Genomic DNA, 16,010 nt, shown 5'->3' with positions numbered 1-16,010 from the left:
TTCAATCTGTTACTTAAAGTTAAATTACATTCATTTGGACAATAAACAAATTAGAGGTATATTTACTCCAAAGAAATTAAAAACTGATGCCTCTTGGTACTCACCCTCCCATATCTGTTGGCGTAGGACCCAGTAAGCAAGGAGTGGAAAACAATGATTGTCTCATCCAAGTCCCAGATGAACACTCTCTACAAAGGAAGAACCAAATCAATGTGTCTTTGCCTTGGCTGAGAAACCTGTTATTCAGTTAACTTCAACACGAAAAAGTCATCTTGAAACAGAAGATGAATGAAAAATCTGAATTTATTATTTCAAAAAAAAAAAAAACACAACTGTTTCAGAGTATCTCCTAACTTTTCTCCAGATATAACTTTGGATGAGGTACAAGAGGATAATTACATTTGTAATGTCAATATAAATATAGGAAAGAGATAATCTATGTCTTTTCTAATTCTGTAATAGAATTTCAGTCTCAGCTCTGAATAAATGAAAAAAATGAGTTATAGCTAGTCTGTTTATAACTTGAGATAGAGATGAGCAACTGATCACGTATCATTTATCTTTTCCCTACCTCTGATCTCTGTTCATTGAGAAGTACTAAAATAATGAATCTTATGTTTTACTTTTAGGAAGCCAAGTATTAAAATTGCACCCGAAGACTAAAACCTTACATAATAAATTCACCTTATGTTACCTACTGAGCTGTTATCAAAGGGATGGGATACACATTGTTCTTGCCAGGTTTGTTAAGTCTTCAGGGTATAGATATTTAATAACATAAGCAGACACATCACTCATACTCTTAGACATACTCTTGAAGTATTTAAAATGGGATCTGAAGGAATTCATTTCAAAAAGGTCTTTGGGATACCACAAAAAGCCTACCAAGCCTGTTTTACTTCTTCCCATTCCCACTCACACCAGTACATATTCATATACATAGATTCTGCTGGAAAATTTTCATGTTTTCAGCCAAAATAATCATGTTTTCCAACCACCAGATTTCACTCTGGCAAAAGGCAGAAACCTAGTTGCAGTGGATTCAAGGCTATGAAATCTACCACCCTTTAAGTTCTTACTTAATCCTTCCTGCTTTTGAACTCCCCCAAAATATGTCTCATTAGATGATTACTATTTCAGTTTAGAACATTCCAGGTTTTCCTTTCTCAATATATACAAGTCTGTCTTTCATTTCAAAGTAGATTTTATGGCTGGGCATGGTGGCTCGTGCCTGTAATCCAGCACTTTGGGAGGCCGAGGCGGGTGGACCACAAGGTCAGGAGATTGAGACCATCCTGGCCAACATGGTGAAATGCTGTCTCCACTAAAAATACAAAAATTAGCCGGGCTTGGTACCTGTAGTCCCAGCTACTCGGGAGGCTGGGGCAGAAGAATCGCTTGAACCCAGAGGCAGAGGTTGCAGTGAGCCGAGATCACGCCATTGCACTCTACCCTGGGTGACAAAGCGAGACTCTGTCTTCAAAAAAAAAAAAAAAAAAGTGGATTTTATTTCTTTTTGTATTTTTAATTTTTGTGGATACTTACTAGGTGTATATAATTATGGGGTTCATGAGATATTTTGATATACACATGCAATGCGAAATAAGCACATCATGGAGAATGGGGTCTCTATCCCTTCAAGCATTTGTCCTTTGTGTTAAAAACAACCAGGTACACTCTTTTAGTTATTTGAAAATGTACAATTAAGTTATTATTAACTATAGTCACCTGTTGTGCTATCAAATAGTGGGTCTCACTCATTCTTCTTTTTTTGTACCTTTTAACAAGTGGATTTTATAAGTATTTTTAGTATGACAATTAAAGTGGCAATGATACAGAGCAACATAACAGAATTTTGTTCAAGTAGAATTGCATAATTTACTATATTTCTTTAGAGAGAAACAGATCCTTTGCCATATAGTTCATAGGGAAGAAAAAACAAATTATTGCTTAACCTATAGTTAATAAAGGAGAGAAAATATTACTTTATCTATTGTTAATATAAAAAAGAAAGCAGTAACAAAAGCATCTGATACCTTAACCACTGCTGTTTACATAACAGGTATGTAAAACCACCAGTTAGCTATTAAGACACCTTTCTATTAACTTGGGTGTTGGCTATGACATACCTCAAGATCAGAATCTGGGGGAGGTGAAGGGTTATTGTTTCTTCGGCCCCGTCCACGTGATTTCCCATCTGAACCTCGACGCAATCGATCAGAATCTGAATCTTTAATGGGTGTTGATGGGCTGTGGATTGTGCTGTACTCTGCAGGAATATAGGAAGGACTTTCATCTTTTATTTCCATCACCATGGTGCCAAGATTAACCTTGTTTTAATTCATAAGGGGAGTTTCAATAGTAAAGCATATTTCATTCTGCTGAAATCCTACATCGTCTTTTACTTGCACTGGTAAATAATTTATAAGATATCTGATTACAAGATTTGTTTTGAAAGAGTGATCAGGAGCAATTAAAATTTAATTGAAGGTGAGAGGCAACAGGTTGTTCAAGGTTGCCTGCATCTTCCATGTGGTTCTCTGTGATTAGAAAATGCTCCCCATGCCTTTCCCCGCTTCTCTCATTCATTCCAGTCACAGCACCTGGCCATACCGAGCGGTTCACACATTTGCCTCAGCTGCGGCTCTCTCAGCTACAAAAAGGTTCTGGTGTGTGCAAAGAGGTGAAAAGGAAAAACCAGCTCTGGGGCAGGGAAAACTGAGTCATCAGGTAGATTTTTCTTTGAAAATTTTACATTCCCCATTTTCTCCCCCATTTTATGTGAGAACAAGCGAGTGACAAGATAAAGAGGGCAGATACATGGACAATACCCGCACTCCACACACCGTCCGTCACCCGCTCTTCCTCGGTCCTAGCCTCTTTGAACCAAACTTCCAAAACCAGGCAGCACATTAAAATTACTCAACTGGGTAACTCCGAGAAGCCACTGAAATAATTACACAGAAACCACAAAATAAAGAACAACCCCCAAAAGGCTCAAAGCAAGAGTCGGGCAGTGATTGTGGAGCTAGGGAAGATGCTTATCTTGTGTTCAGACTGAACAAAAAGCCATTTACACACAACAATTTCGTACTTTTTAGTCTATCCAATACATACATCAGAATATCTCCTCTTCTCCCGAATTCCAGATGTCCAAAAAGCTGGCTCACCCCACAAACTCGATTCCAGGTTTCTGTACCAGATTTAGTTTGGAATCTCTTCATCTGAGATGAGGAATGATTATTCTCCCTATGATGTTGTTAAGGTTGGTCTATTTCACCAAACAGAAAACCACTGTTTCAAGAGAACAATTGAAGGCCTGGTAGCCTTTATTAACACACTATCAGCCTCAACTCTACCAATAAGGCCATCCACGTGTCAAACTGCATGGTCTCAGAACTACCTCCACGCTTAAGTGCTTCTCCAAGGCCTTGAGTCAGAGTAGATAGCAAAGGCTTTGACAGAATAAATTTCTATTTCTAAATCACAGGAGACAGCTCTATACCTCTTATTTAATCTTAAAACCTAAATAGATTCCTATTACTAATAGAAAACATGCAAAAGCCTTCTTCTATAACAAACAAGACGGCAAACTTCCTTATCTAAACTGGTCATGTGATTCTCACACCCAGAAACCACCATCATGACCTGTAAGCTTATTAATTACAATCAGAAAGTCCAAATCAACTCCACCCCATGGGGTAGTTTATTATTTGGGATGCATTTTTAAGCTGACTCATTTCACAGAACCATTATAACATAATGCTGGCTAGTCAGTTAATCATTCTCTAAATCTACATTAATAGTCTTTTATTACAGAGGCAGATAACTAGGGCATCCTCTCCTTAAGATGTTCCAAACTGAGCATCTCTCTTCCATGTTTTAAAGAGAATCAGCAGCTCCAAATGAGTAGAATTTTAAGTAGTCAAGTGGATTCAAAGCTGTTCTTTGAGGAAAAAGTCTTGGCCTTCCTTTTTAAAAAATTTTCTGCAATGTACGTCTCCATGCAGAACCAGATATTCACCAGCTGAGACAAAACACACATCAATCTCTTTAACACGTTTTGATACCAAGCATTCATTTTACAACCAGTACAGTCACCATCTAATTCAACCTGCACTTCAAGTACTTTACTACAAAGTCTCTCTTGAATTGGGAGCTCTCCGGCTTTTGGAAGTTCGTATTTGAAGAGAAGCTAAAAGACATTGAGTAATGTAAGTTACCATGTTACAGCTTTCTCCTTGACTTACCGACAGTATAATTTTGTCGTAAAAGTCGTTTATCTTTTCTAGATTTTGTTAGCCTAGATTTCCTACTATTGATGGCTCATTCCTTTATTTCTTCATGTTTATCCCTGCTTTAAAAACTCAATCTTTTAAAATATATTCTGTCTTTATTATTATTACCTTTTTTGGAAACAGACTAGCTATAATGAAGTGAGTTACTTTTGTAAGCCTCTTCCAAAAGAAAATAAATTCATTCTGCAAAGTAGAAAGTGAAAGTTTTAAATCATGTTATCTAAAGTTTTTCCAGGTGAAGGGAAAAAAAGCCCTAAAAGATAGACAACCTGACACCTTTAAATATTAAAATACACCCACACCCCTACCTTGCAGGCCTCCACTTCTGGAAGGAAGATGAAAATAAAAGTGATGCAAGCTAGTTATTTTTCAAAATCCCTTCCTTTTCTATGAGGTGGAATTAAATGCTTCTATTCTCTTAACCAGCTTTCCAGACTCTAACTTCTCCTTCCTCCTCCTAGTGCAAAACAACTCAAATATTCAAATCATTTAATCTTCTAATCCACTGACAGCTCATGTTTCACTAAAACCTTCTCCAAATTGTTCAAGTTTACCCCCACTGAGATACTGGATGTGAAAATACTTTGGAGGGCATTGATTGATTTTAACAAACGTGGAGTGGATGTCACGTTCACACCATGCAGGCGCTGTACCAGGAGCATGAAATATAATGATGCAGCAAACAGACACGGTTCCTGCCTTCTCGGAGCTTAAAATTCAGAGGGAGGCATTGACTTGTGGACACAAATGAGAAATTACAAAGTAATGTGGAAAAGGTCACAACACAGGAAAGGCAGAATGCTAGGAGAACACAGAGGAAGTCCACATAACTCACATTTGCAGGCTTACAGAAGCTTCCTGAAGACAGAGGACAAATGCACCAGTGAAGAGGGAATATGACTGTGTTCCGGACAGGGGCGTAAGTATGTGTGAAGGTAAAGTGGGAGAGAGAGAGAGAGAGAGAGCGAAAGAGAGAGAGCGAGAGCGTGAGAGCGAGTAAACGAGAGCAAGCGCGTGCGAGAGCGCATGTCACGTTTAAGAAATGAAAATAAAAATCCAATCTGACCTGAGTCTACAGAAGAAGAACACAGAGATGAGGCTGGAATGGCAGGTAAATAATTCAACAAGGGAGTGGGGGCTTGCACTCCACGTGGCAGGGTGCTGGAGAGGAGACTGAGAATGGGAGACCGGCCAGGAGGATAATTCAGAGATCCAGGTGAGGGATGGTGATGCAGGTGCTGGGCATAAGGAGATCTGAAGTGTCATTAGGAGGTAAAATCAACTAAGTGGATAAGGAAGAAAGATGCAGTAAAAAAATCATGCCCATGTCAGTGGTTTCACAACTGGGTGAAGATTGTAATACAAGGTATGGGACTTAGGAGGAAGAAGGCATCACAGGGAAGAGTATAGGTGAGAATTCAGTTCCGCTTTGGACATACTGAATTTGAAGGTGCTGTAGGCATCCAAGCAGAGATGTCCAGTAGGCTGCTAGACTACTCTGAAGCTCCAGAAAGAAATATGGACTGGGTTTAGGATTGGAAACTGACACCCTATGTAATTAAGGAAATGAGTGTTGTTAAAGATACGCAGTGTGTGTACAACGGATGGGCAGAGAAAGACGGGTGAGGTTTGAAGAGGAAAACCAAAGTCAATGTATGGCAGATGAAAAAGAGCTCAATGCATAATTGCATACCAATAAATACAAATGCTATAAAAAAAAAAAAAGAAAAAGTATGTCAGGAAGGAGAGAGTGATCAATAACTTCAGATCACCCAAGAAACAGGTAAAATAAAGACTGAATCTGAGTACTTTAGATTTAGAGTCAAGAGGCATTTGGTCTACATGGCAATAATACAGATTCAAGGAGGCAGAAGAGTGAAAAAACAGGGGGTAAAACTCCTAAACTGTTACTGATGACCCTCTAATGGCCAAATCTAATAATTATTTTTTTAGTCTTCAATGTTATTTGACCCCTCTGCAGCTGTGCTGACCACTTGCTTCTTTAAATCATGTCCAATTCAGAATGTCTTGACTTCCCTTTCTTCTGCTTTACACTATCCCTCATCAATCTCTTTGGAGAGCTTCTGCTCTGACCAAAGTGTGAACGTTGGCATTCTCTACATCCCTGTTATTCAAAGTGCTGATCTGGGACAAGATACAGATTTTGCATCAGGATATGAATCAACACAATGTTTCCTTCATCTAAAAGTCTTGCTAATATTAAAAATATAGTCAGCTGAAGAAAACACTATGTAACATGGTTGATTACTTAGTAACATGGTCGATTACATTCTGAAGCAAATCCTTTGTTATCTGGCACTAATAATATACAGTTAGTGGACAGGCAGCCAGTTGATGGACTATATTTTGAGCAGCAGTGCACTGGAGTTTCTTCCATGGCCCTCTTATCCCACTGTAGGCTCTTAGTGCTTGGTAATATCTGTAGGAGGAATTGAATTGATGCCCTCCGAGCTGATAAATTCTAAAGCTTTACCTTTTGATCTCCTGACCTGAGTATCCCACTATTTCTGGACCTCTCTGCCCAAGTATTCCATGGACACCATAATTAAACTTGTACCAAAAGGAATCCTCCCTATTAACAAGTTGAATTAATGTTACCAGTAACTATCCACTTTTCCAATCCAGAAACTCCTTAGTGTCTCCATCAAATCAAGACTTACTTCTGTGGTTTTTACTCCTAAATGCTTTTGCTCTAAGTTCAGGCTCTCATTATATCTTGCCTTAATTCTTGCAACAGGCTATTTCCAGGATTGATAGGCTCTGTCTTCCACCTGTTTTCTGCACTGCCATCACAGAGAGTGGTAAGACCCTTCTGCTCCAGCCTTATAGCGTGGAACAGGAAAGATAGTCTAGATTTTAGGGCACTGAGCTATGCACTCAACTGCCACATTTTGACTCTTGCCTGTACTACTTACTAGTAGTATTGCTTGCTTGTTATTTAGCCTTTACATGACTCAGTTTTTTCATTTGTAGAATGGGAGTAAGTGGGGTAAAATAAAACTAATATACATGTAAAGGTACTTGGAGCTGGACATGTCGCTAGCACTCTACGACGTTAGCTAACTGAAAAAAGTCTCACTGAGTCATTCTTCAACAACCTTATTTCTAACTACTTTCTCTTCATAGTCTACTTCAGATAGACAAACTTAATTATCTCATTTCTCTGAAAGTGCCATGCTATTTCATGGCTTCACACATGCTTTTTTTTTTTTTTTTTTTTAGTTTTTAGAGACAGGACCTTGCTCTGTCACTGAGGATGAAGTGTAGTGGTACAACCATAGCTCACTGCAGCCTCGAATTCCTTGGTTCAAGGGACCTGCAATATATATCTCTGAAGCAGCTAGGACTACAGGCACATGCCATGACACCAGGCTAATTTTTTAAAAAAATCTTTTGTAGAGATGGGGGTCTTGCTATGTTGCCCAAGCTGGTCTTGAACTCCTGGCCTCAAAGAGTCCTCCTGCCTCAGCCTCCCAAAGCACTAGGATTACAGGCATGAGCCAATGCACCTGGCCCTTGTCTCCTTTTCTCAACTCCTTACCCTCTCCCCTGTCTGTCGGAGAAATTCCTATTAGCCTCTGAAGATCAAACTCAAGAATCTTTGTGAATTCTCTAACTTCTGGTCCCTTCTTTGTAATTATGTACTCTTATCTCTATTATAGGATTATAAAATTTTTGCCGTTATTTACATTTGTGGTGGATAATAAATAATTTGATGAAATTATTTTGAGCAAATGTCCAGCATTCCTCCTCTGGGAAAATAGAACACAGTGGTATTCGTGTTTGCATACTGACAGCACAGTAAGTGTCTAGAGTGTAAGGCAAACATTAAAAAATTGATGATGGGAAGAATGTTTCTTCAGTCTAGTATTTACTCTATTAAAGCTATAAAGGTTATCTAATTATTTCTACAAGACAGCAAAAATATTTATAAATGAGAAATAGCTGTAATTAAAAGCTCATTTAAAAGTTAATGTTTACATATTAAGTCATAAAATATTAAAATCCACATAAGATAATTAAATTTTTACATTTGTAAATACTACAGTTTTCCATAAATTCTTCAATATTAAAAAGAAAAACAAAGAACTGGAACTCAAAAGAGTCCATTTAGTTCCCCTGAGCTAGTAACTCCTCCTTGAACCTTGGGGAAGTTGCTTCCATTTTTTCTCAGTTCCCACTCTCTTTGTTTATCAAATTGATGACAGCCTAGATTACTTAGCTTTAAAATTCTATTACCTGTGGATGTACAACACTTACCAGAGCCTCATAATGATTAGTTCTTTGTCTCTCTCTCTCTCTTAAGTAGATTAGTTACCTTCATATTAATCTATATAAAAGACCTCAGGCAACTCCAACCCTCAAAACCCATCAGGGTTTATTGCCTACTATATCTAGCCCAAATTACTTATGTGGTTTATTTCTCATGCCTTCCTTAACACGCTGTTTTGTTATACATATGGCCAAATAGTTTTCAAAGGACTGTATCAATTTAAATTGTGTCTGTTTTACCATAACCATATATACATTGGCTGTCATCATTTTAAAGTCATTGCTATTTATCATATACCGAATAACAGTGCATCATTTTTAATTTGCATATATTAAAGATGCTTATATATTTGCTTAAAAATTATATCCCTCTGTGAACAGTCCAAATCCTTTGCCAGTTTTTAAATATTCCTTTATTGATTTATACAAAATAGTTTTAACCCTTTTTTCATATCTACTGATACTTTTCCCAGCCTGATATTTCCTTAAATTACGCTTTCCTTCACAGGAGTATTTTATTTTTATGGAGTCTTGCTGCACGATGTGAAGGCCTGGTTGGCTCCTTGAAGATTTAGGGATAAGTACTCACATTTATTCTAAGGGTAGTAGAGGATTTCTGATCTAGCTTTACACCCCTGGGACTATATATGCCAGTAGTGGTTGCAAAGGAAGTAGAATTCACAATTCCTGCAGGCTCCTTTCTCTGTGCTTTGGGAGGGTAGAGGCCCTCCTCACTCCTATTGAAGTCTAAGTGAGGTGAAAGACTACTCTCCCTAAACAGAAGTAAGTAATTGAACTCCTAGCCCGGAGGAAGCTCTCACCACATGTACAATGACATTGGACTGAGGCCAGGGTAGCTACGATCTCTGGCAAGACCCTGAATCTGTCTGCTAAGACAATATAGCTTACGACACAAAGTGCAGAGCTTTTCATGAAATCCTTAGAAAGATTATCTGAATTTAGTGAACATGAGACAGGCTAATCAATAATTATATTCTATTTGCCATTATAGGAGACTCAGATAAAAAGAACAGAGCATATCACTTCCCTAAATGTAGATTCCATCATGTTCAAGACTCAAGCCTTAAAGCACATTGTACACGTGAGCACGAAGTATATGTCAGACAACAACTGACACTAAGGCACACCTGAACTTTGAGACTCTCAAAATCAACATAAGTATATGCAAAAGTCATCTTAATAGATGGTATACCAAGGCCAGATCAGGAAGACAGAATGTAGAGAGGTTGAATTCTAAGTCAAGAAGGCAAGGATATTATGGTTCCTCCGTGGCATTCCCCAAAAGGAAGCAGATGTATCAAATTTGATGACATTGGCCAAAAGAATCATATACATCCACTGGGCATATTTTTGGTTATGATTTTAAAATTAGTTTTCCTACGGGGGAAAGCACTGGTGAAGCTGAGTTGAATTACTTCAAGGCAAGTGAGTGGGATTGACCCTTACTCCAGGGATGGACGAGGTAAAAAAACAAATATAATCAAAATTACCCAGAACTTCTCTACACCAGCTGCACTGTGAAAGTCAAAGGCACTGAAACTAACCCATGGGACGGTGTGGGTACAGGTCACAGGTATATGATGGGGCATGGAGACTAACTTACCAACGCTGTAAACATTTAATTCTCCTTTTCTTTGTGTGTGTGTGTGGAGGGGAGAGTTCCTATACTCTAGAGCAAGGCTCGGTAAATTTTTCCTGTCAAGAGTCATACAGTAAATATTTTAGGCTTTCTGGGCCACATGGTCTCTGTTGCAACCATTGCACTCTGCCGTCACAGCAGCACACAGAAATGCTTGACAGGCTATGAATTCTGCTTCGGTTGATACACGCACCAGAAATACACATCTTGTGAGTGATTTTTTGATTTCATCTCTAACATAATGGCCAGGTGCAGGCACCAAGTCTGCTGTCCCATGTCTGGGTCCCTGGGCGTACTTGTTTACCAGGCTCTTTGTAGTCAGCTGAATCTAGGGGACACAAACTCAACTTACTTGAGCAGGCAAGCATACCAGTGACACCAGAAAATGAGCTAAGCTGAGTTTCTAAGAAAAGAAAAATTCAGAGACCCTACCATTGTCAAGCCATGCTGTTTACTATGTAAGAAAACCAGGAAATTCAGGTGAAAAGGTGAATGAAAAAAGGATATGTAGGCCTTTTACAATGAACACTTAGATTTTTTCTGACTTAAAGTGACCTCCCATAGCAGAATCTGACAGATGTTTCTAACAAACCCACCCCTAATCCTCTAGACAACATTGCATAAAATGCATTCTCCTCTCCTGTAAGGCAGTTAGAGGGAAGGGCTGGCCAAGGTTCAACCTCTACAGTCAGATATCCTCAGAGTGAAAACCAAAATTCCTTTTATTCTTAAAATGTCTAAAGCAATTCCAGTGGTGGCCTAAACTTCATGCTTGAATTCTCATGTGACTGAGTACGATGCCACTGAAACCAAATGCTCACAACACAGAATGTATACCTGTGCACACATTCATTCAGCTAACTTGCTTTTTTTCTGATAAAAGGAGGACAATGTTGGAAAACTTTTTGTTTTCCTTTTTTTTTGGAAATGGTCTCACTCTTGTCACCTAGGCTGCAATACTGTGGCATAATCACAGTTCATTATAGCCTCGACCTCCTGGGCTTAGGTGATCCTCCCACCTTAGCCTCTCGTGTAGCTGAGTCTACAAGTGAGCACCACCATGCTCAGCTAATTTTTTAATTTTTTGTAATTTTTATAGAGATGGGGTTCCGCCACGTTGCCCAGCTGGTCTCGAACTCCTGGGATCAAGCAATCTGCCTGCCTGGGCCACCAGAAGTGCTGGGATTATAGGCATGAGCCACCATGCCCAGTGAAAAACTCCATTAAAACGGTATCTATACAATAGTTTTTTAAAAACACTCTTTGAAACAACTCAATTTAAAGCAGCTACAAAACAGGTCATCTCACCTTTGCACTGGATCTAATCTACCCATACTACTCTTTACCTTTGCAGTTTTGGGAATGAATGGGGAGGTTTTCTTATGTTATTTTGTCTTGTCTGAGAATGTTTTTTTCTTGAATGGTCATTAATGCCACCTCATACTCACAATGGGCTGCAACCTCCAACACCACTGAGGTTCCCTCTGTCCTACCATTGGGCACCTTTCTCTTCCTACCGCAGGGATTTGTGATCGTCATTTAAGAGATATCACTAGTGAACATTTTGCTCCTAAAAGTTTCTGAATATCTCTGATGCATATTTCTGTTCATTTTCTTACAAGAATCCTTAAACCTCCATCTCTGCTAATCTGTGAAGATGGTGACTGCTGCTTGGACTCAGTCTTAAACATCTGAAAGAAGAAAATAAGAAAAGTTTGTCTCTCTGCAGGGAGTTTTATCTCTGGCCACTGCCATGAGTCTGCTGACTGTGATTCTTGCATCACTGGGGTTTGATCAGATTTAACAAGTACCTGTGGCTAGGGCCAGTCTCCTGGAGGTGCAGCCTGTGCACTCCCACAGGGCTTTGTGTTTAGCTGGGCCTGCCACTTGGTTCAGTAGTCTGCTGTGCTGTCTTAAAATTCTTTATTTTTGAACACGGGGCCCACCAGTTTTGCAGCTGGTCCTGCCTGCAGCTATCACAAATTCCTAGGCCAGGACAATAAGCGCTACCTTTGGATTCTGTGGTATGACAGAGCACCTATGTGCCAGGCAACACGCTCAGCACCAGGGATGTGACTGAGCAGGATGATGACCTTGTAGAATATTGGCACTGCCTATATTTATTATGCACCAGGGGTGTCATGACCAACACCACGAGACAGCTTGCTACTCTCTCATTACCAAGGAACCTGGCTTCCCATTCACTGAGAAAACAGAAGGAACCACTCTCTCTACTCTCCTTGCCAGGCTCTCCCCATCTGTAAGTACTCTGTATGCAGTCTGCCTCCCCTCAGGTTATGATGGGCGGACCTTCTGCACTCCTAAGGCCACCCCCTCCTTTTGGCATGAGACTCCAGTGCCCTGTCACTGATTCCAGCCCACGTTCCCTTTACTGTAGATGACCTGCATGTGCACACAAGCTAGATAGATTTCTTGCCTAAAAAGCATCTTCCACTTCCTCTAGGTTCTGCCCTCTTTCTCTATTGCCTTATAGTGTACAGCAAAAGTCACTGAAAGAATTGAGACTCCCTGCTGCTTTAACTTCCTCTCACCCCATTTTCTCTTGAACCCACTCCCATCATTTATGCTATTTTCTCCTATGTTCCTCTTTGTCAAGATCACCAACAACATCCATTCTGTCAAATCAAATAGTCAAGTCTCAATTTCCGTATTTCTCCGCCTTTCGCCAGCGCCACACACAGTCCACCATGACTTGCTTCTGCAACACTTACGTTCCTTGGCCTCTGAAAGGCCCTGTTCTCAGTTCTTCTCCTGACTCCCTGGGTGCTCTTTCCCAATCTCCTTCTCTGGCTCTTCCTCTTTTCCCAGCTAGCTAATGTGGGAAGGCCCTGGGCTCAGTGCTTGGCTCCTCTTCTGTGTTTGCTCCTGCCGTCCTTGTTCACTCATCCACACACACAGCTTTCAGTGGCTTCCAGATGTTGAAGACTCACAAGTTTAGGCCCTAACCTGTCTTGTAAACATTAGACTAACTTATGCAACAACTGAATCACCACCTCCTGTTAGATTTCTAACAGGCAGCTCAAACTTCACATGTGCTAAGCAGAGGCTCTGATCTCTTCAACACCACCTTGTTTTTTTGCCTTGTTGCAACTTATTCTCTGTCCATGACTAGAGAGATTATTTTCAAGTGTAATGAAATCATGCCATGCTTCTGCTTAAACACTGCTCATGTCATTCAGAATAAAATCCCAAATCCTTCTCATGCCCACAAGGGCTTCTACTCCAGCTTCTCTTCCTCCCTGCCTTTCCCCCCCGCCTTCCTTTCCCAGAGGCTCCAACGCCTTATGGGCCTTCTTTGCTCTTGCTGAATCCACAAAGCACAGCCCCACAGCCAGGCCTTGGCAACCACTGTTTCCTCTCCCCAGAATTCTTTCCCCAGATATCAAGGTGGCTCTCTCCTCCCTTCCTGAAGGCCTCTGCTCAAGTGTCACCTGATGGACAACTCTTCCGAAACAGTTTACCTGCCCTAACGCTATTCTCCTTACCCAGCTGTTCATCCTTCCAGGCACTCTGCTGGATGCATTTTATATGTACTTATCATCTGTGCCTCCAATAGAATGTAAGTTCCCTGATGGCAGAGGCTTGATTTTTGTTCACTGCAGAATCCTGTCTGTCTAGAACAGTGCCTGGAACGTATCAGAGGCTCATTAAACTTTTTTTTTTTTCCCCCACAACCTGGCGTGTGGAGCATCTCTGGTTCACACAGCAAAATGCACATGATCATTGATAATCTCCAAGGGTCTGTTTAGCCACTCTCTTGAGGGATGTGTCACAGGGAAATACCTATCAATGTGCTTCATGTTCATTAGGGGACAGTATTTCTCTGACAGGAGAACTCAGACACACTTGGTTCACTATCCCGTCCTCTCGGCTGAACTGATTGAAACAGTGCAAAGCCAGGAAGAGATATCACAGCAAAAGAAACTTGAGGCTGGGGTCAGGGTTGAGAGATGGAAGAGTGGAGAAAACAGGGCTTCTTCTAGGTTTGGGATTATTTCTACCCAGATCTGTTTAGGGATGTATTACTGTCCCCAGTTAACAGATAAAAAGATTGAAGTTAATCAGAATGAAGGGCTACCAGCTAGGCTGTACCAATGTCAGGATCTGAACCCAGGCCTGTCTTCTCTAAAGCCTCCAACTCCACCTGCCTGCTCCCACCTCAGACGCCCTCCAGACTTGACTGGCCGCAGAAGCAGCATCGTTTCTCCAAGCCATACGTCTCACTTGTCAATGAGGAGGCCAGAGACCGGCTGTGCAGCCTCTGATGGGTACCTGCCTGGGGACCCTTGGCTGCCACCTTCTTCTGGAGGTTTGGGCCTAAAGGAGAGGGGCTGCCCACAACCAAAGCTTGGCTGCGTGGGTGATGGAACTTTCACTGACTCCAGTAAGGGGACCTTCTTTCCTTTCACTGTTTGGGAAAATAACCCACCTGCAGAGAAGCTGAATCTTGCACATTTTGGTACATCTGCATATCCTCCCTAACTTACGTAACACGGAAAATTGATTCGTTCAAATTTCACCACAGTGGACAGCATAACCTACAAATTAACACATTAGGGTTGCATACGTTCCAGAGCAGCCTTGATAGCTTGTAATTTATTGAGTTATCTGGACTTTTGCTGGACTTCAGTTTCCTCAACAGTAAAATGGGAACAGCACCATTGTCAAGATTGTATCAAATAATGCATGCTAAAGTGTTTTATACAAGTCTATTTGTGTTGTTGCTCTAAGTCAATTGTTTAAAATTACCCCTCTGGGCTGTTACCTTATTTGTAAAGATGACCATAAAGTGATGTTCCAGTTCAAAAATGCTTTCATCCTTTAAAAAAATTAAATACAACTTCACCGAGTTCTGATGGAAAGGATATCCTGTCACTGAGCCCATTTAAAGTGGTCGATTTCTCTAGCCTCAAATAAATACCTCTTCCCTATCCTCTGTCCCTCACACTTTTACACCCTCCAATGCTGAGAATTTCACCTCCTTTGTTAATTTCTTCTTCAAACACTTATGTAAGGAATGTGTTCTTGCACTCTTCCTGAGGACTTTGTTTCTTCTAGCATGGCATTTTAAAAATGGAAATTTTATTAGGTTTGGCTGTACACATAGTTGTCTTTAGTGGCAAAATGCTCCTGAGGACAGTGAATGACCCTCTTGTCTTCTGTATCTCCACAGAACCCAATGGTACTTTGAAAGTAAGAGATGCTCAATGGCTGGGTAATGAAACGTTGACGAACATCATTAAAATCTCATTTCCATGTGTCAGTAGGAGAAACTGCGTTTTCTACTTTTCCTTCAATTAGGGAACCATGGGATGCAATTTAATAGCACAATTAAGAAACATATCTCAAGAGAAGTGTGCTTTCTTAGTGACCTTTATCAATATAAAAGCTGAATCAAGGGAAGTAATTAGATGAACAAGTGTAGGGAAACATATACTTTAGGAAAAACACTAAATGAGAAACTAGAAAGGAGAGACTCCATGCAAACCCTGTAATTCTTCGAATGTTTGAAGGGAGAACATTTAAGAAGTGGTAGGCATGGGAAATAAAATAAATTGCAGAAGCTGAAAACAATATTCATGATAGAGAAAGTGTATTCCTTACATTGGGAGAGATTTTACCACGGGCAGCATGCTTTTTAAAAAATATATGAAATAGCTGAACTGAAACGAATAACAGGCCTGCCTATTCATTAGACAAGAAGGTTTGGAACTTTGAGCAAAGAGAAGAAATGATAA

The 16,010-nt window shown here is 40.3% G+C and overlaps 1 protein-coding gene across 16 annotated transcripts in view; it reads right to left on the bottom strand.

Moving 5' to 3' along the window:
* The window catches only part of EYA1 (EYA transcriptional coactivator and phosphatase 1), a 329,028-nt gene that overhangs the window by 71,328 nt on the left and 241,690 nt on the right, over positions 1-16,010 (bottom strand). For all 16 annotated transcript variants that reach the window (XR_009214881.1, XM_058444189.1, XM_058444185.1 and 13 more), the window contains 2 exons: positions 2,130-2,269; positions 105-188 (listed from right to left, as the gene is read on the bottom strand). Coding sequence is in view for 15 of the 16 variants with exons in the window: in XM_058444189.1 (XP_058300172.1) it covers positions 105-188; positions 2,130-2,269 (224 nt within the window). In the remaining variant the exon portion in view is untranslated. The remainder of the gene's footprint in view (positions 1-104; positions 189-2,129; positions 2,270-16,010) is intronic.

Source organism: Hylobates moloch, unplaced genomic scaffold, assembly GCF_009828535.3.
Source record: "Hylobates moloch isolate HMO894 unplaced genomic scaffold, HMol_V3 SCAFFOLD_9, whole genome shotgun sequence".
Classification (NCBI taxonomy): domain Eukaryota; kingdom Metazoa; phylum Chordata; class Mammalia; order Primates; family Hylobatidae; genus Hylobates; species Hylobates moloch.
The sequence above is the reverse complement of the archived record's forward strand: the minus strand, read 5'-3'. Positions and strand labels throughout refer to the sequence as shown.